General features: G+C 41.4%; 1 protein-coding gene across 39 annotated transcripts in view; it reads left to right on the top strand.

The window, feature by feature from the left end:
* The first annotated feature begins 1 nt into the window (after position 1).
* The window catches only part of CAST (calpastatin), a 111,454-nt gene continuing 92,090 nt past the window's right edge, over positions 2-19,365 (top strand). For 8 of the 39 annotated variants that reach the window (XM_025436997.3, XM_025436996.3, XM_025436995.3 and 5 more), the window contains exons 1-2: positions 2-234; positions 13,424-13,486. In XM_025436997.3, coding sequence (XP_025292782.1) covers positions 160-234; positions 13,424-13,486 — 138 coding nt within the window. In that variant the 5' untranslated portion in view covers positions 2-159. Of the gene's footprint in view, positions 235-1,361; positions 1,579-13,423; positions 13,487-19,365 lie in introns of those variants that run through there. The other 31 variants (XM_035714558.2, XM_025436992.3, XM_025436985.3 and 28 more) reach the window with 8 other exon arrangements.

Below are 19,365 nucleotides of genomic sequence, written 5' to 3'. Positions count from 1 at the left end.
CGGAAAAGCTGCCTCACGGGCGCGCCCGCCGGCCCCTCCGCCCCCTCCCTCCCTCCCTCCCTCGCTCGCTCGCTCGCTCGCTCGCAGAGCAGCCCCGCCCGGGCCTCCCTTCGCGGCCCCGCGGCGCCCTCCCGGAGGCAGCGATCCCGCGGCCTCGCCATGTCTCAGCCGGGCCAGAAGCCCGCTGCCTCCCCGAGGCCCCGGCGCGCTGCCGCCGCCCGCGACACCCAGGAGGTGAGTGGCGCTCCTCCGGGAGCCGCAGGGCCGCGCTGGGGGGAGGGGATCCGAGCCCCGGGGCCCTGGGCCGCCTCCTCGGGGCGTGACCCGCGCGGCCGCCTGGCCCGGGCGCCCTCGGGGCCGGGAAGGGCGCGGGGCTCAGGCTCGCCGCCGGGCAGGGGCCGGAGGTGACCAGGGGTCCCTCGGGCCCGGCCCAGTGCGCCCGGCGAGGCGCGAGCTCCACAGGGGGCCGGGCCGCGTCGGGGAAAGTTGGGTGGGGAGAGGCGGGCGAGGGAAGAGAGGGCTGGGGGCGGGAGTTCCTTCGAGGCCCCCGGAGTGGGGGGAGTTTAACGAGCGCGGAATCCCCTCTTCCGCTTAAAGCCGGGGCTGCAGGGCGGGGCTGCCCCGAGGAATAACACAGCCACCCGAGCCAGCCTCGCGCCGCGCCGGGCGGGGCGGGGCGGGGTTGCCCGAGGAATAACACCCCTACCCTAGCCAGCCTCGCGCCGCACCGGGCGGGGCGGGGTCTGCGGGGGCGGGGCCTGCGGGGGGCGGGGCTTCCCCGAGAACTAGCACAGCTACCCTAGCCAGCCTCCCGCGGCTCCGGGCTGGGCGGGGCCTGCGGGGGCGGGGCCTGCGGGGGCGGGGCCTGCGGGGGCGGGGCCTGCGGGGCGGGGCTTCCCCGAGAACTAGCACAGCTACCCTAGCCAGCCTCCCGCGGCTCCGGGCGCTGCGGGGCCTGCGGGGGGCGGGGCCTGTGGGCGGGGCCTGTGGGGCGGGGCTTCCCCGAGGAATAACACCCCTACCCTAGCCAGCCTCCCGCGGCTCCGGGCGGGGTGGGGCCTGCGGGGGCGGGGCGGGGCCTGTGGGGGCGGGGCTTCCCCGAGAACTAGCACAGCTACCCTAGCCAGCCTCCCGCGGCACCGGGCTGGGCGGGGCCTGAGGGGCGGGGCCTGCGGGGGCGGGGCCTGCGGGGGCGGGGCTTCCCCGAGAACTAGCACAGCTACCCTAGCCAGCCTCCCGCGGCACCGGGCGGGGCGGGGCCTGTGGGGGCGGGGCCTGTGGGCGGGGCTTCCCCGTGAAATAACACCCCTACCCTAGCCAGCCTCCCGCGGCTCCGGGCGGGGCGGGGCCTGCGGGGGCGGGGCCTGAGGGGCGGGGCCGCTCCGGGTGCGCCCAGGTGTCGTGCCTCCTGCTGGCTGCGGGCGTCCCGAGCGCAGAGCCCGCCAGCTCCCAGGCAGGCGAAGTGGGAGCCCCGCGCCGGCCGCCCCGCACCCCGCGTCCTCGCCGAGCCCTCCGCCACGCGCGGCTCCGAGCCCACCGACTGTGGCCATGGCATTCGCAAGCTGGTGGTACAAGACGGTAAACGCGAGCGATCGTGCCTGGGCAGGAACGGGAAGGGGATGATTGCTCTGCCTTTCCGGGAGTGCGGATGGATGAGTGCTGTCCGGACTGGGGCTGGGAAGGGGTGGGGACCACATGCGACCTCTTCCCGGGACTTCAGGTTGGGCTCCGGGAGAGGCCGAGACTCACCCTGCTGTGGTATGCACCAGCGCGCCCGGGCGTGCGAGTCCGTGTGAGCAGAGATGCAGGAGGCCCTGCTTGCTCTCGAGCTGAATGGGACAGGAATAGTTCCGGGAGGAATTCCGCCCCTGGATGCGGATTCCCGAATGAACTCAGCTCGCAAGAGCCTAGACCTAGCGTTTTTAACTTGTGTGCAAAGCTCGAAACTTTTAGAGAAATGTCCTTGGACATGCATTTTCCAACACAGAGGAGGAGAATGGGGGGGCAAGAGAAAACCCAACACTCCAAGGGGCAGTAGCAACCGAGATCAAGAGCTTTGTTGAGAATGAGACGGTGAGAGAGCGATTCTGTACTTTTTTTTCCACACACAAAAAAAATAAAATAAAAATACACGAATGATGTGTTGGTAGGTGAGAATCAAAATATTTCTATCCCATTGATTGATGTGTGAATTTGAAAAACTTAGTTTTAAGTACACGTCTTTCTCAGCATGTGGTATTGGGAAAAGCAAGGTTATTCTAATTAGACACGCTTTAGAGAGAAACCTTGTATGGAAATCAGTAAACTGTCACTGATAAGCCAGTGGCCATTCACTGAACACCTACTATGTGCCAAGTCTGGTCCTAGCCTCTAAGTACACAGTGGAGAATAAGATAATAGTTCTTTTTCTCAAAGGGCAATGAGTCAACATTTATGAACCTGTTTCCAAATCTGTAAAATGAAGGTCATAATAGGCACCACATAAGGGTTGTGAGGACCGATTAGATTCATTGATCAAAGTACCCACCGTACCCATAGACTTTTAATGATTGGGAATTACAGTTTCCCTAAAGATATTTCTTTGTAATTGTTTCCCATTACATTTTCTGGGCTTTTAAAACATAGCATCTTATTTATGTGCTGAAAGCAAAAGTTTGCTTTGAGTCATTATTGTCCCAAGGTTCTTATCAAAATGCACCACAGGAATTATCTGCAAATATGGATGGCAGTGTTTCAGAGGTGACATCAGACTTCTCTTTCCAAATTCATGATTCCCTAAAGGAAATTCCCTCAAGGAAATGCTGGAATATTTGAAGTGGTTTAAAACAGTGCTTTTAACTTTGTTATGTTTAGGCATCGTCTGTCATTTTGCTAAGATCTCTCTTATATTCCAATTTGGGAACTACCATAAAATTTTTTTGCCTCTCAGGATCAGCAAATTGTCTGTGATCAGCTTTGATTCTTCCCAAACCAATGTCATCTGAAAGAAATGTGGTGTGTCACATATGTAATTTAAAATTTCCTAGTAGCCACATTAACAAAAGCAAATACAGGTGAAATTCATGATAATAATATATTTTACTTAACCCACTCTATCCCAAACATTATTTCAACATATAATCAAGGTACAAACTGTTGAGGTACCTTAGATCTTCTTTTTTATATTAATTCATCAAACTCCAGTGTTCATTTTATACTTAAATTGATTCATACTTGGCTACATTTCAAGTCAAAAGGCATGAGTGGCTAAGGGCTATAGTATTGGAAGATATAGCTCTAGACATGCATGGCTCCTAACCATTTTTGTCTGTTGGCTATGAGGGAGTGATTACAGACTGTTCTGAGAATTAAATGAAAGCTATAGACCATTTTCCCTTAGCAAAATACACAAACAAATACACAAAAGCTCACCCATAAATCCTCTAAAGGTCCACAGAGCCAATTTATAACACATATATTTCACATATATATAATATAAATTGTAATATACAATAATACGATATATAATTTAATTATATAATATATACTCTGTAATATAATATAATTATATAGTGTTATATACTGTATAATATAATATGATGGTATATACTACTATAGAATAATTATATATAAATGTACGATTTATATATAATATATATGTATTTTTATCATATATATCATATATATATATCATGCATATATGTATACATAATGGTTCTGATACACCCTATAATTTAAATATCTTTACTAGGACCCTTTAAATACTGAAAAAGATTGTGAACGACCTCACTTTAAAAATCTAGGCAGAATAAGATAAAATAATTAAAAGGTGTATCTATGATATTTGTTTAAGGGAGTGCTACCTATAAAGCCAGTCAGTGAAACACAGTACAGTGTATATTTCCACACTGAATACTATCAATATTATCAATCTTATCTTCCAAAGAATTATGTGGTTGTAGGGAGAAAAAAACAACTTTAAAAAGCTAGATCTGAAGAACATCCAGTGAGCATCATAATGATGAAGCATGAAAGAGAATAAATTCAGTTGATATCAGTAATCACATTCCTGAGTCATAAGTTGACTCGATTAGGCCCTGTTAATTAAAGGTGTTTCTTAGCCTAATTAGACCCATGGGCCCAGTGGCAGCATGATCAAGGAGCCCAGTCATTTGGGAGGCCCCATCATTGTGGCCATCCTGGGAAGAGTGTCACAAGCCTTCCATGGCAGGACAGACTACTTGGCTGCAATGACTTTTGGGAGTAAGGAATGCAAATTATAGAATTTGCAAAAAGCACATAGACTTTGAATATTTGGGAGAATGGAGGTCGGACACAACTTTCCTCTTTTGGATGACAGTTTCTAAACTGGTTTGCTTCCCATTGCAGATAATATTTTTAAATCAGGAGTAACATCTGATGATATTGTTCTTTCATCAGTTTTGGCAATTCCCAGAGAGTAAATTATATTCTCCAAGCGCTTTTTAAAAAATGGCACCGCTTGCTGGGGATGGAAACCTGGGTGACAATTTGAGATTCTGAGGTAGGCATTTAGTTCTAAGTAGGTTGTCTGGTGTAATACAAGAGTTCTCTTAGGAGCCCATCTTTATTCTTTTCCTTGACATTTCTTGTTTTGTTTATTTATTTCTGTGGTGGTAGAATATACACAACATAAAATTTACCGTCTTAACCATTTGTAAGTGTAAAGTTAAGTGAAATTAAGTACATTAATTTTTTTAAGTTTTATTTGTTTAAGTAATCTTAAGTACACCTAACATGGTATTCAAACCCATGACCCCAGGATGGAGGGTAGGACGCTCCACCAACTGGGCCAGCCAGGCGCCATGTGTGAATTCATATTCTTGTGCAACCACCACCACCATCTATCCCCAGAACTCTTTTTATCTTGGAAAACTAAACTCTAAAGCCATTAAAAATAAATCCCCATTCAATTTACATATATCCACTTGAATACATAGCACTGTATTCAAGTATCTGTGTTCCTTTTTTTTCTTGACGTGTTCTATTGTAAAAAAAAAAAAAGTGTATCAGGTATCTTTCAGTTAAGAAAAATGTGAAATAACTCTATCCAATGAACACTATTTATGTAAATTGACTTCTCAGATGGAGGAGACATTTATCCCAGGGAGAAAAGGAGTTTATAGTTAGAGTTTCCTTTAAAAAGTATGGAATTAAAAAAAAAAAAAGTATGGAATTCATTTTGACTGTTGAGAACTCATAGAACATAAAATGATTTGGTAAAGGGCAAAGGGCAAATGTGTTCATAGGTCATTATTGTTCACCTACTATGTGTCAGCTTCTGGAAAGAGTTCCATGGACCTAGCAATTGTGTGGGTATTCATACTTGATCTTTTCTTGCATTTCTCATAGATAAAAATCACAAGCATCATAATGACTACTACAAAAGCAGCAAAGTAACTATGGAAATTCTCATGGCATCTTCTTTGAATTCAAAAAGACTTACCGCAGGTAGATCCCAGAAGCTGAACTTGGCAGTGAGACAATCAATGCTACTTCTGAAAACTGAACAAAAAGAGCATGTGCCCTTAACAGTATCATTATGACTTATCCATGAGAATGTTAAACTGTTAGGAAAAGCGTATATTGGAGTTTAGGTGAAACATCGAGGTTTCAGAATTATGGCCATGCATTTAATCCTTAATATGTGTCTTTTATATGAAAATCCCAAAGACCGTTAACCTATAATTTTAGAGTTTATAGTAAATGTTTTTAGAGCAACAGAGAGATATCATGTATTAACAGGGCAGATCTTTTATTTGCTTATATATCTTGAGTAATTATTCTCTATATAATACTTAGCACATGGTAGTTACTCATCAATTTTTTAATTAAAATAAGTCAACTCTATTCTTCTCTATGAGTTTGGAGTTTTTAATATGAAAACCAAGTGAATGGCTAGGATATTGCCTTTGGGTAACTCTGGGGAGATACATATGCTTGAGATAAGAGGCTTCCAACTTTTTCAAGACTTTTTATCACAGAAGAGAGGATAATATAATGAATTCCTATACCCATCATCATTAATCATTATCAACATTGTAATGTTGTGCCACTCTTCCTTTATTTAGTTCCCAGTCCCATGGACCCCACCCAACACACATACATACACGCCCACATACACATACATACACCTCTCCCTTCCAAAGTATTTTATTTAATTTATTGTTTTTCAATACGAGAGAGAGAGAGGGAGAGAGAGAGAGAGAGAGAGAGAGCGCGCGCGTGAGCACACATGGTGTGAGAGCTATCGTGAATGTGAATGGGATGGCGAGAAGATGGGCTGTGGGGGTAAAGGGGCTGAAGGAAAGGGAGAGAGAGAATCTTAAGCAGGATCCACATCCAGCTCAGAGCCCCACGCAGGGCTGGATCTCATGACCCTGAAATCATAAGATCATAACCTGAGCTGAAATCAAGAGTTGGAGGCTTAATGGACTGAGCCACCCAGGCCCACCCCCCAGAGTATTTTAAAACATGGGAAACTGCACATTTAAGTGTCATGCCTGTGACCAACTTGGTGTAGATTGCTTGGAAAAAGAATTCTCTATTCCCTATGTACTTTGTTTCCCTAGGTGAAATATGGAAACGTGAGACTAATATACAACCATAATAGATAAAGTACCGAACACAGATTTATCAGATGAACCTGGTTGCTTTGTACTTACAAAAAATAAGAAGCTACATTCTCTGCTCTAACATTTATAGCCTTAGAAAATGAAACCTTTAAACCTTTGCTTACGTCTCTTATTCATTTTACTGTTTCATAATTCAGTACAATCCTGTTGATGCCAGAGGAAAACCAGGGAGTGGAATAACTTTTATTGTATTCTTAAAATGAGCTAGGCAGTGGGCCAGGCTCCTCATTAACAGCTCCTTTCAGAAATATGTCAGCCCTTGGGCTAAGTACTATCAGTTTCAATTTACAAGTAGAAAACAGAAAGGTTAAACTGTGTGCCCAAGGTCACATAGCCTTTCACATCCAGGCTTTTTCTGTCCCATCAGAGTTTGTCAGAGAAAGGAATGCAGGGAATTGGTTACCCAGGTAACGGAAGAGGCTGGGAAGTCAACTGGGGAGGGTGAGGCATCCCAGAGATAAGAAATATCAGGAAGCTTCTCTCATTACTACGCAGGAGGGAGCTGGATCACCCTGGGGAAACTGGAATTACAGTTAGGCCATCCTGCAGGAGACACTACTACAGTCTCCTAGAGGCAGAAAGGAGGGGGAAAGACCACCCACTCACCACCTCCAGTCTCCTGTCCCTGTCTCCCAAGCCTGAGGTCATCCATCCCAAACATCCCAGGTCCACTGGTCCACATAGCAAGGAGGAGCTGGGCCAGGGATTGGGAGGAGTGGGGGGCAGCATGTGAGGAATTCACCTGAAGGCAGAGAGGCTCCCCAGGGAGGTGGTTTTATAGCAAAACCAGCTTTACATCTTGGGTCTTGTTCCTTCTGTTGTTGGCTGAACATTGCTGTTTTAGCGAGCAGAATACATACAAGAATAGATTTTAAGGTATTTTGCTGGAAATACCAATTTACGTGTCATCTTTTAATTTTTCAAGTCTTTTTTTTTTTTTTTTTTTTTTTTTTTGGCTTCTTTCTCTGAACAGAGCAAAAGTACTTCTCAGGCAATGCTTAGAGGTTTATAGAAATAACACTCATTCAGTCAAGAATTATTTGTCACACCCCTACCACAGGACCAGAAATATCAGAATATAGTTTACCATCTGGTGGGGAAGACAATCCTACACTTAGGAAGGAATCAGGAGAAAGAGAGTATAAAATAAAGTGCTAATTTGTTTGTATAAGACACTAAGTAAATCGAGGCTAATGAGCAGATATGAAGATAAAACAGGCCATAAATAGGGCAAGGCTCAGAACTAGTCGGGAAATGTTGGTGTGAGCACAGGGCACTGTGCTCCTTCCTTGAGCAATCAGAGGTTACCCAGAGTCGCCCCAGCCGGGCTGGCCAGGGGAATCTCCTGGTGGGTGCTACTCAGTGAGGTGATTGGAGGAGCAGAGCCCTCTGCTTCCTGTCAGGGTGCACACATATCTCCTCCCAAAACCACTTGTCTCCAGTCCTAGCAGCATATCGGAATCTGCTAGGAAATCTTAGGAAAATGCGTCTGTGCTCAGGCCCCAACTCCAGACAAGCTAATATCCTACACTCTGGCATGAGTGTTTCCAAGTCTCCTAGGTGTTTGTGACCCACGTTTGAAGGATGAGACCCCCACATACACGCCCCACTAAACGAGGGCTTTCTGATCCTTAGACGGGACCGAAAGGAGCTTTTCGGACCATATGCAATGTCAAGGCAGTGTGAGAGCTGAGCTCTGTGCACAGGAAAGTCCAGAGGGCACCAAGATAAGCTCTTATTGCTTCATGATTTTGCCACAGCTATTGCTGGCATGCAAATATTGATCTCTATGGCCTTGCCTCCAAGTTGAAGAAAAAAAAACTTTCGAGCTCTTTTCAAATAATCTTTGCCGTTTTTTTAAAAAACAATTTTATGTAAGTATAATTCACAAACTCTAAATTCACCCATTAAAATATGCAATTCAGTTCATTATTTTTTAGTATATTCGCCGAGTGGTGCAAGGGTCACCTCTTTTTTTTTTTTTTTTAATTTTAGAATGTTTCTGTCATCCCCTTAAAAGAAAATTCTGACTTTTTTTTTTTTAACAAAGCAAAGGCATTTCAGAAGCATGCTAGCATTTGGTACTTTCTCAGCTGGGCTTGCATTTGCAGAAGCTCAGTTTTTTTCTGTCTTCTTTCTTCTTTTGTCTATGTGTGGAAGTTTGCTCTGTTTTTCTTCTGTGTTACATATGTTCTTGTCTGTGTGTCTGTCAGAGTGTGTGTGGGCAGCGGTGGGGAGGGTGCCCCGATGCTCATTAGCACCAGCGCTCAGTTGGGGGAGCTCACAGGCTGCCGGCCTGACTGCTCTTGGCTCCTGGTGATTTCCTGACAGGTTTATGGGTTTGCCCAGATTTTAAGCATAACAATTCTGTTTCCTCCAATGAGGAGAGAGGACAGCTATACTTGCCAAATACACAGTGATCCACGGGGGTGAAAACAGTTTGGAAAATTATTTCTTTTTAAGGGAAGACGGTGAAGTCCCTTATCTGCCTTTTCCCTGCTTCTGAACTCCTGCCACTCATACCACCACTTTCATTTTAGCTCCATGATGCAATTTCTACTGCAGCAGGGTTAGTAGCATCCTGCTCTTCCTGTCTTTGGCCTCCAGCTCCTTATAGGATTGAATTTACAGACAGGACTGTTTGATTCATTTTAGAAAGCAGGCCAGAATGGAAAGGTTCTGTTTTGGTTTGTTGCTTTCATTTTAGACTATTGGATTGAGATTTTTCTTGATGTGAATCCCAGGATCTCAGCTAGCTTTTCACTCGATCCAGAGTAGCCCAGTCTCTGGCCCACAGACTATGATCTGAATATGTGGGATGATGGAGGAAGGCCTCACCTTTCAGATCCTCAATTTCTATATCCATAAAATGAGGTGACGGCGTGTGCTCTGGAGTTGCGGTGGCAAGTGAAGGGGATCCCTTAGGGGAAATGGTTAACACTGGGCCAGCACAGAGTCAACAGATGCTTAGAACATACTCATTTCCTTTCTCTGATCTAGAAAAATCTTCCATGGATTTATCAGTTTTGTGGTTTGCTTCCCTTTCTGGACCTATCGTGCTTGTTTCCTCCTCCGTGCTTCTCTCACCTCTCCCCACCCTACCCACGGTCCATAGAAATGGACAAAACTTTCTCTCTTCCCTCTTAGGCTTGCTGCAGGTTCCTAAGCTCGGTTGAATCTGACAAATCATCCCCAAATATTTCACTGCATCAGCTCAGTTATGTAGAAAGTGGTCAATTATGCCATGAAATACATAATGAGGCACTTGGCCTGTTAACTCTACTGAAATGTTAAGAAAAATAGCAATAAATTTTAAAAACTAAACAAAAGGGCAGCCCCGATGGCCCAGTGGTTTGGTGCCACCTTCAGCCGGGGGCCTGATCCTGGAGACCTGGGATCGAGTCCCATGTCAGGCTCCCTGCATGGAGCCTGCTGCTCCCTCTGCCTGGGTCTCTGCCTCTCTCTTTCTCTCTCTGTGTCTGTCATGAATAAATAAATAAAATCTTAAAAAAAAAAAAAAAAACTAAATAAAAAATCAGGCACCTTGAATATCTCTCAGTGAGAAGATAGAACTGATTTTACATCAGTAATAGACTGCTGAATGTTGAATAAGCCCCCAGAAATGGTCTGGACAATGGTTCATTCATAAAGGTGCTCTTCACTAGAAATTGAATGGTGTTTGATAATTTTTGTTAATTCTCTTAGAGTGATGATGATGATATTGGAGTTACTTGGGGAAAATTCTTCAATTTTAGAAGATGTTTAGTGAAATGTTTAGGGGTAAAGTTTTGGGATATTTACAATTTACTTTGAAATGCAGGTACAAACACAAATAGATCTGTCTGTAGTATACACAAATATGGCAAAATGTAGCAACAATGTTAATAGTTGTTGGATCTAAGTGGTGAGAATATTAGTGCTCATTGTATTTTTCTTTTAACTTTTCTGTGCATTAGAAAAATTTTATAATAAAAAGGTAGGTTGGGGCACCAGGGTAGCTCAGTTGTTAGACATCTGACTCCTGATCTCAACACAGATCTTGATCTCAAGGTCGTGAATTCAGGCCCCGTGTTGGGGCATGGAGCCTACTTAAAAAAAAATAGCAAGCTAGAAACTTGGAAAATATAATCCATTAGATTCCTAAAAATTGTTCTCATTTGATTGTGTTTTTTATGTCCGTATACTTCTTTTTTTTGTCCGTATACTTCTGTATATTGTAAAAAAGCTTCCAACTGAGAGCAAATATTTCTTTTGAAATTACAAAATACCAATTCTTAAGTACATAATTTCTCTAAGTTGTCATTATAACTGAACATTTTAAAAAGTGTTTCTTATATATATCCCTCCCAAACTATTTAGAACCTACCTAATTTGAGGGATTTTGAGTGTTTAAAGGGAAATAAGTAACTGACGGTGTTGATTAATCTGGAGGACTGAAGTTTTGAAATGCCCCCAGGAAATGACTTTTTCAAAACTTTTATGTTTATTTATTTTTTATTGCTTTTTTTTTTTTTTTTAAACTAAGCTCTACTCTCAGTGTGAGACTAGAACACATGACATTGAGATCAAGAGTTTCATGCTCTATGGATGGACTGAACCAGAGAGTGGTCCCTTTTAAAAATTTTTAAAGAAAAATATCTATCTACCTAAATTTTAGGGAGAAAGGGCTGTCTGCACATTTACTGTAGGGTAATGTATCATAATATATATTTGCCACATGCACAGGAAGCAGACGGGGAGCTTGTGGAGAGCATGGGACCTTTTTTTTTTTTTTTTAAGATTTTATTTATTTATTCATGAGAGAGACTGAGAGAGGCAGAGACAAAGGCAGAGGGAGAAGCAGGCTCTTTGCAGGGAGCCCAGTTGTGGGACTTGATCCCAGAACCCGGGATCACGACCTCAGCTGAAGGCAGATGCTCAACCACTGAGCCCAGGTGCCCCCAAAAGCATGGAACCTTCTACCAGACAAGAACAAGTGCCTCTTGAAGCTTTTTCATTTGTAAAGTAGAATACTAATACCACCTGACAGTAAATGAGGTGCTCAGTAGGCTCAGTAAAACAGTGGATTTTTTTGTTTTTAGTGTCTGTCTCTCATCGGAAAAAGATAGGGAATTGGAGCTTATAATGAGCATGATACGGTTTACCAGTTTTGGAAGGAGACAGATTGGGTAAATTGGTCATTGTAGGTCTATCTCTCTTAAATTCTATCTGCAAATGGTTATATATGTGGGCTTTAGCATTTTTTTCCCCAGATTCATTAACCACTCAATACTGATTGCTCTCAACTGTGGATAGACAAACACTAGACTAGGACATCAAGGTCAAACAGGCCATGTACAGGGCTTCGGTCACAAAGCTGTTGCAGCCTGGCTGCTATTCAATGAGTGGATTCCACTCGCTGATCCATGGCAGTGTTACATCTTGGGAAGAATTTTCCACACGCGAAAGTGATCTCCTCCTAATTTTTCATACAGAGAACTCTTAATGAAAGGTTTCATCCATGTGTCTGATATTTCTTGGGCTCTTGTTTAATTAAAAGTATATGTTGCTATGACTAAAGGAAATATTACCTTATTCTATTTAGCATTGTATAGTGACAAACAACATATTGTATGTAAGTCAGAAAACCTGCTTTGCAAACTTTTCCCATGTGGTAGATATGTATCCTTAGGAGAGCTCACTGAATTCTTCTTACTCTGTTTTTTCATCCCTAAAAATCACATAAGCCTCTTTTTTTGTATCAAATAAGGATGTGTATGAAAATAAATAATAACGAATGGTATAAATTATTATTATTATTACTGTAACTACTACTCTTCTTAATTCAAATAATTTCATTGATTCACATATCCATGTTATGATTCTGCTCTAGGTAATGTAGTAGGGTTTTATGTTTTGGTTTAACTGAAGATGGTTGGGATTGATCCCAATGGGGAGTTTTTATTTCCTTATATTTAGGTTCTTTTTTCCTCCACTTTCTTGCGCATCCCACAATGTGCAATGAAGCAATTCTTTGTAACCTTTTTCAGGAACATAATTTTTTCTCTCTCAAAAAAAAATTCAATAAATTTTATGGCTTATTTTATCTTATCATCAAGACAAATGAGCATGTGATCTACTTGAAGGTTTTATGTACCACATAAAAATACTTGCTTTCATTCCCACGGATCTGGTGAGAAAAGTAATTCTGTTTCTGGACATAACGAAATCCTAAAGCCATGGTAAATGGAAGTTACGGGTATGATCTCCCTTCAGGGTGTATCTTCCTGCATTGGTGAGTCCTCGGATGGAACAACTCTGGGGAGCTCCCCAGAACCATCAGAAGCGATGGTGGACTTGGAATCTGCGGTCCTCCCTCGAGCCCATGCTGAAATGAGGCTTAATATGGCTTGAAGCTCAGCTTGGTCCTTATACATGACATCTCCCTGAGCAACCACATGTCTCCCACGCTGGCAATTTGGGCTTTAAAATTGTGTGAGGCATTTTGTAGGAGACGAGATGCCGCCTTGGAATCACCATCAGATCTGAGTCTGGCTAATTAGAGACTGACTTTCTACATCGCAAATGAATGTCTGTAGCTTCTCTTGATTTTTGAAAGCCACCTATGTCGGTGTAGAATTATCAGCATTTTCAGAAGGAAGATTAAAGGGGTCCTGTTTTTATAGGCTACATATTTAGCCCTTTGGGATTAAGGTCACTATTATATTATCTTGTGTTACCTCCTTCTTTTAAACCTTATCTTTCTTTCTTTTCTTTTTATATTTTTATAGCATGTCAGTGAAAAAACAAGTGGATCACCTTCCAAGTCAGGAGAAAAGAAAGGAGCAGATGAGGTAATTCCCGCAATACCGGGCTTTCCATTTCTCTGGTTTTTAATCATGAATTCTACTTGAAACAGATAATGAGGTTGTGTAGAGCTCCTTACTGGAACATTGGCAAATTTAGTCTTCACTAAGATTTTATTTAAGAATATAAGCAGAAATCATTAAAAATTAATAAAAAAAAATAAAGTGCTCCCGGGGAAAGAACCTTTAGAAAGAGTTTTTATTTAGGAACAGAAGCCAGTTATTGAGGGTGTTTTCCCTATAGGAATTGCTGAACCTTAAATGTTTTGTTGGTGACCATGGCAGATTTAGAGGAGGAAACCAGATGCTGTAGGGGAAAAGGAAATCTTTTTTCACGAGAGAGCACTATGAAAGAAAGATAGAGCCTGGATTAACCCATTGTTCAGGTTCATAAACAAAAGGAAGAGAGAAAGACTATTGGATCAATTCTGTGGAAACAGTAGTAAAACCAGATCTTTCCAGATAAGTTATCTATCAAATAATCTACTATTTGAAAGCTATAGTGTTTCTTTATTCTTCAGACTAGGAAATAATGATTTTGGATGTTATTCTCTATTAATATTAATCTATTAGGGGATCCCTGGGTGGCTCAGTGGTATAGAGCCTGCCTTCGGCCCAGGGCGTGATCCTGGAGTCCCGGGATCGAGTCCCACATGGAGCCTGCTTCTTCATGGAGCCTGCGTCTCCCTCTGCCTGTGTCTCTGCCCCTCTGTCTCTCTGTGTCTCTTGTGAATAAATAAATAAAATCTTAAAAAAAATTTTTTTTAATCTATTAGTAAACTATACACAAAAAGGAAATCTTTTCTAATGTGGTCAAGTGAATAGTAGGCGAGTTTGTATATCACTAATTATCTTATTACTTGAAAGCTTAAATATTACAGCTTAAATGTACAAACATTGTTGGTTTAGGCAACGACTGCTAGCACAGTGCTAGGTGTATTTTTTTTTTAATAATGTCTAGACTATAAAGTACCTTATTTCCATGTTTATAAGGGGCTTGAGAGAATGAGTAAGGAGCCCTGTTATAGACGCAGCCAGGGGACAATTTGAGATCTCGGTGTTAGTAGAGGCAGGCTGTACTTTAAGTTTGAAACCAAAGGCTGAACTTCCACCTCAAGAAAAAGAAGAAGGAATTTTTTTTTCTCTTTATCAGCAATTCAAGGAATTCTGGTATTATTTCATAACACTTCTGAGAAGTTCAGATTTACAATTCTTGTACATGTCTCGAGCTGGGACACGGTGGTCTGTTTTGCCCTATCTCAACCAGCAGAAGTGAAGATGGAACAGAGGTTTTCCCCTGCTGCCATGCCGTGAATCACTGTAGAGATGTGTGCAGTCAGAGATTGAAAATTGTTTATTATCTCACCCAATTCTGTCCATATCTATTTGCTAGGGTGGACAGGCCTATGGGTGGGATGACTTGGTAGTCAAGGTATATTTCCAATATGGTCTGTCTCCAAGGAATCTCTTATTCTTTATGTCACGTACAAATTAGTCGCTGGGGAGATACTGTGGCCCTGGAGAGAATTCAAGGAAACCATCTTGCATTAGGCATCATTTTAGCCTTTGGGTGCCCAGTTATAAAACCATGTGTGATCCGGATTTGTTACCTGCCCTGCCTACGGTTGGTTACCATGTTCTCTCCTCAAAATTACCAGAGAAAAAATTCCTGAAACTAATCCTTTCTCCCAAGTATTTCATTTCCTACTGCTCTTTTGAACAGGAAATAAGATTTAGAAGTTTCATTTGGGTTTTGGTCATCCAGTTTCAGACTAGTATATACTTCCAAAGGTTAAATAACATGTCCCTAAGCATGTGCATACATGTGGGTTAGGCTTCCATGGACAAACCCAGGCCTTTGAAACAAAGTCAGTTTGAAAATGTGCTTTCTATGCTTAGGGGTGCTCCTTGGCATTTTTATCTTTCTCCCTATATTACTCGGCTGCATTTTATTTGGAAGTGCAAGGAAAAGGGCACATAGTGGGGGTTGGGGAAGATATAACTAGGAGAAAAAGTGATTAGGGTGAGGTAAAAACCACTATTATATTGTCGTATATAAAAATACCTGGGGATGAATGCTCCAGTTTAGAGTTCTTTCTCTCCTGCAATAGTAAAGTAGTTCTTGGTTGGTATTTGACCCCTTTACAGCCACTAATGATTGTAAGAAGTTGGCAGCAGTTTTAACAGACTCTTACAACTAAAATATCATTTGCTGTGTTGCATTTGCAATACAAATGCTTGAGAAATGACTGGAGTAAGGAGAACAAATTCGCTTATTTGTTTATACGAGTCATTATGAATTTGGCTCTGTCCTCCTCAGATGTAGAGGAATTATAGAATTAACAGTTGCATGCACTAACAAGCCAAAGATAAAATGACTAGAGCAGGGAAAAGATAAATGAAAACACTTAACATCAGCTCTTTTAAAAACCCTGGGACAGAGAAGCCTTTCCAAAGCTGCAGTCAAATCTATTTAAAGTATTTGTCTAACACATCTGGCCTCACTGGAGGAGTGAGCATTTTAGCAACATATTTCAGTCAAGGCCTGAGGAATGGAATTTAAAGCATGAGATGGGCACAATCTTACAGAGCCAATTATAAGAACTCAAATTTAATAATAGATCTATTTTTAGGGGGACAGGAAGGGAGCTATGAAGAGAAGAGAATAGAAATTGAGCCTTAGAGGAAAAGATATGTGGCTGATTTTCTTTACCATAAATAATAGCATTGGTGGCATTCTTTTCTCCAGTATTCACTTTTCCTCCTTCTAAAATGCATGAAGTATAGAATGACTCCAACATTTTTTTTTTACTTTTTCTCTTAATGAAATTAGTCTTTTAATTTTTTTTTATTTTATTATTTTTTAAAGATTATTTATTTGAAAGGGAGAGAGAGAGTGCAAGCAGGAGAAAGGGCAGAGGGAGAGAATCTCCAAGCAGACTTCCTGCTGAGTGTGGAGCCCAACTCAGGGCTTGATTCCAGGATGACTCATGACATCATGACCTGAGCTGAAACCAAGAGTCAGAGGCTTAACTGACTGAGCCACCCAGGTGCACCCAAATTGGTCTTTTTTCAAATTCAGAAGCAATATGTACTTATGAAAAACAATGTTACCTATTCTACCACTTAGTTGTAACTATTGCTGTGAAATTTTGTGTGTATTCTTAAATTAATGTGATGATATCATGTGTTCATACTTAATATATATATGGATTTTAGCAACTTTTTTTTTTTTTTTAAAGAGAGAGAGTGAGCAAGGAAGAGGGGTAGAGGGAGAGCGAGAGAGAGAATCTTTTTTTTTTTTTTTTTTTTGAGAGAGAGAATCTTAAGCAGACTCCCTGCCCCGTGTGGAGCCCAGTGTAGGGCTCGACCTCACAACTCTGAGATCATGACTTGGGCCAAAATCAAGTGTCTGATGCTTAACTGACTGAGCCACCCAGGAGCCCCTAAATTTAGCAACTTTTTATGCAGCATAAAAAACATAATCACTGAAGAAAATTGAGAAAATACTGAAGACTTTAAAGAAAAATGCCATCATCTAGAATTCTAGCACCTATAGAGGTGGCTACTACTCCCATATTGGCCTATTTCCCTACATCTTTTCTCTCTGTATGTGCTATGCTTAAGCCAAGATAACAAAGAAACATCATTAGGAGGACCTGGAAAAAAAAGTAAATCATGTGCTTCGTGAAAGATCAATCTATTTCAACTGAAAAGAGTCATCATTGTGTGTGATTTTTAAGAAAATCATGATTTGGATATCTTGGCATTTCATATGGCATTTAATCTGGTTTTTATTTTGTTGTTGCTTTTTTGAGGGAGAAACACATATTTCTTCAAAATGTCTTCTGGGACAATGTTCCCACAAGCAAGTGGTGTAGCTGTTGTTAAAAAATTCTGGAAGACTAGTACGGCACACATCATTTTAAGGGGTTATGGGTTATGACAAGAGAGTCTGTATTACTTGTGGGGAGTTTATTGTGGCTGCACAAGCTGATGTCCCAGTGCCCAGAAAGAGGCAAAGCCAAAGAAGTGCCCTGAGAGCAGTCCCACCTGGCTCACCCAGACACCTATCCCAGCAGCAAGCCCAGAATCCAACTCCATGGCTGTTGTGGCAGGTGAAACTAAGGGAAGCTCCAGAGATTTTTGGACTGTAGTTTCTTCTTCTTCTTCTTTATTTTTTTTTTTTTTTGAGTTCTATCTAAATTTTGATTCAGTTTTTCATTGACTGGAATATTTTTTACATAATTTTTTCAGGGAGGAAGTGTGAATGATGATTTTCTGAGTCTCTGTGGATCCAAGCATACTTTGGTGCTGGCTTCACACAGAAATGAATACAAAATTGTACAACATCCTTCGCTAGCAGTTCTGTTCCCTTAAAATTCCATACGTGTTGCTCCATGACTTTTCTGGCTTTTTGTGTTGTAAAGCTGTCTGGGGAAGCCTAAATTTATTTTTAGAAACCCTGTTTTCCCTGCCTTGGCGCATATACAATTTTGTTGTTGTTCTTACAAATTAAAAAATTGTCAAGATGTGCCTATATATCTGTTTCTCTTTATTAATTTTTTCCTGGAATGTCTTATTTAATTATTGTTTTCATTTTGGTTTAGCTCTCACGGCAATAAAAGTCAACCCCCTTATTGATTTCTAACCATGGGATGGGACAGGATACAAATTCTTTTGTTGATTATTGCAAGGCCTTTCCCATTAAAAAAAAAAGAAGGAAGTTTGGTAGTTCATTAAGCTCAGTAGTTTTTTTTTTTTTTTAAAGCTATGTGTAATACCCAGAAACATATGACAATAGCTAGAAAGTAGAGACCTTATGCATCATCATTCAATGAATTGTTTTATTCAAAGCTAAGGATACAGCTTTAGTAAAGAATATGAAAATAGTGTGCTTTTAGATCAAGCATCTGTGATATAAAATTGTTATACCGTTGGATAGGGAATGGCTAATAAAAACAAGTACTTTTTATCAGTGAGCCTATAAATATATCAACATTATGTTATTCAGGAATACTATACCCTTCATAATTGTACTTGGAATTTATCTAAGACCTTAGGTCTGACCAAAATTGTCTCTGAAAGACTGCACCTTATGGCACATGGAATTGGAATCAAATGTTAATAAAATAGCAAAGGAACTGAATGGAAGTTAAATTTACTGGCTTCAGAGTAAGTCATAAGTCCTGGAAACCTGATGATTAAATATTAAATATTTATTAATATTTAAATATTAAATATTAAAACCAGAATGATTAAATATTATTATTCCTGAAATATACTGTTTTAAAGTATATATTTTTCAGTCTTCTCTTTAGATTTTATTAGCTTCTCAAGGATAGTGGCATGACTGATTTTAAAAAGAGAAAGAACTTGAAATCATGCCCATAGCAAAATACCTCTTTCATCTGAGGATTGACAAATGTATGATTCTTGTCATAAAGTCAACAATATTTTATCGTACAACAATGTGCATAATTGCTTATTGTAGCCTTTTAAAAACAGTTCCTTTGTGAAAGCAAAACGAATGGAAAGTTGACGTCCTCAAGTCTTGTATGTTTCTATCAATATTACTACAAAATGCTTAGCAAACGTGTAGTGCACTGTGTTACTGTTATAAAAAAAATATCAAAAACCCTCTATTCCAAAAAAAAAAAAAAAAAAAAACCTAAAAAACAAAAAACAAAAAAACCCCTCTATTCCTAATTTTCCAGGACATTACATGAAATAACACAGTGGTTCTCAGGTATTAACATGCCCAATAATCACCTAGATAATATGAAAGATAATGTGAAAAATTTAGACTCCTGGGCCCCATCCTCACAGATTCTGATTTAGCAGATTTAAGGTAGGGTCAACGAAAC

Source organism: Canis lupus, chromosome 3 (assembly GCF_003254725.2).
Source record: "Canis lupus dingo isolate Sandy chromosome 3, ASM325472v2, whole genome shotgun sequence".
Classification (NCBI taxonomy): Eukaryota; Metazoa; Chordata; class Mammalia; order Carnivora; family Canidae; genus Canis; species Canis lupus.
The sequence above is the reverse complement of the archived record's forward strand: the minus strand, read 5'-3'. Positions and strand labels throughout refer to the sequence as shown.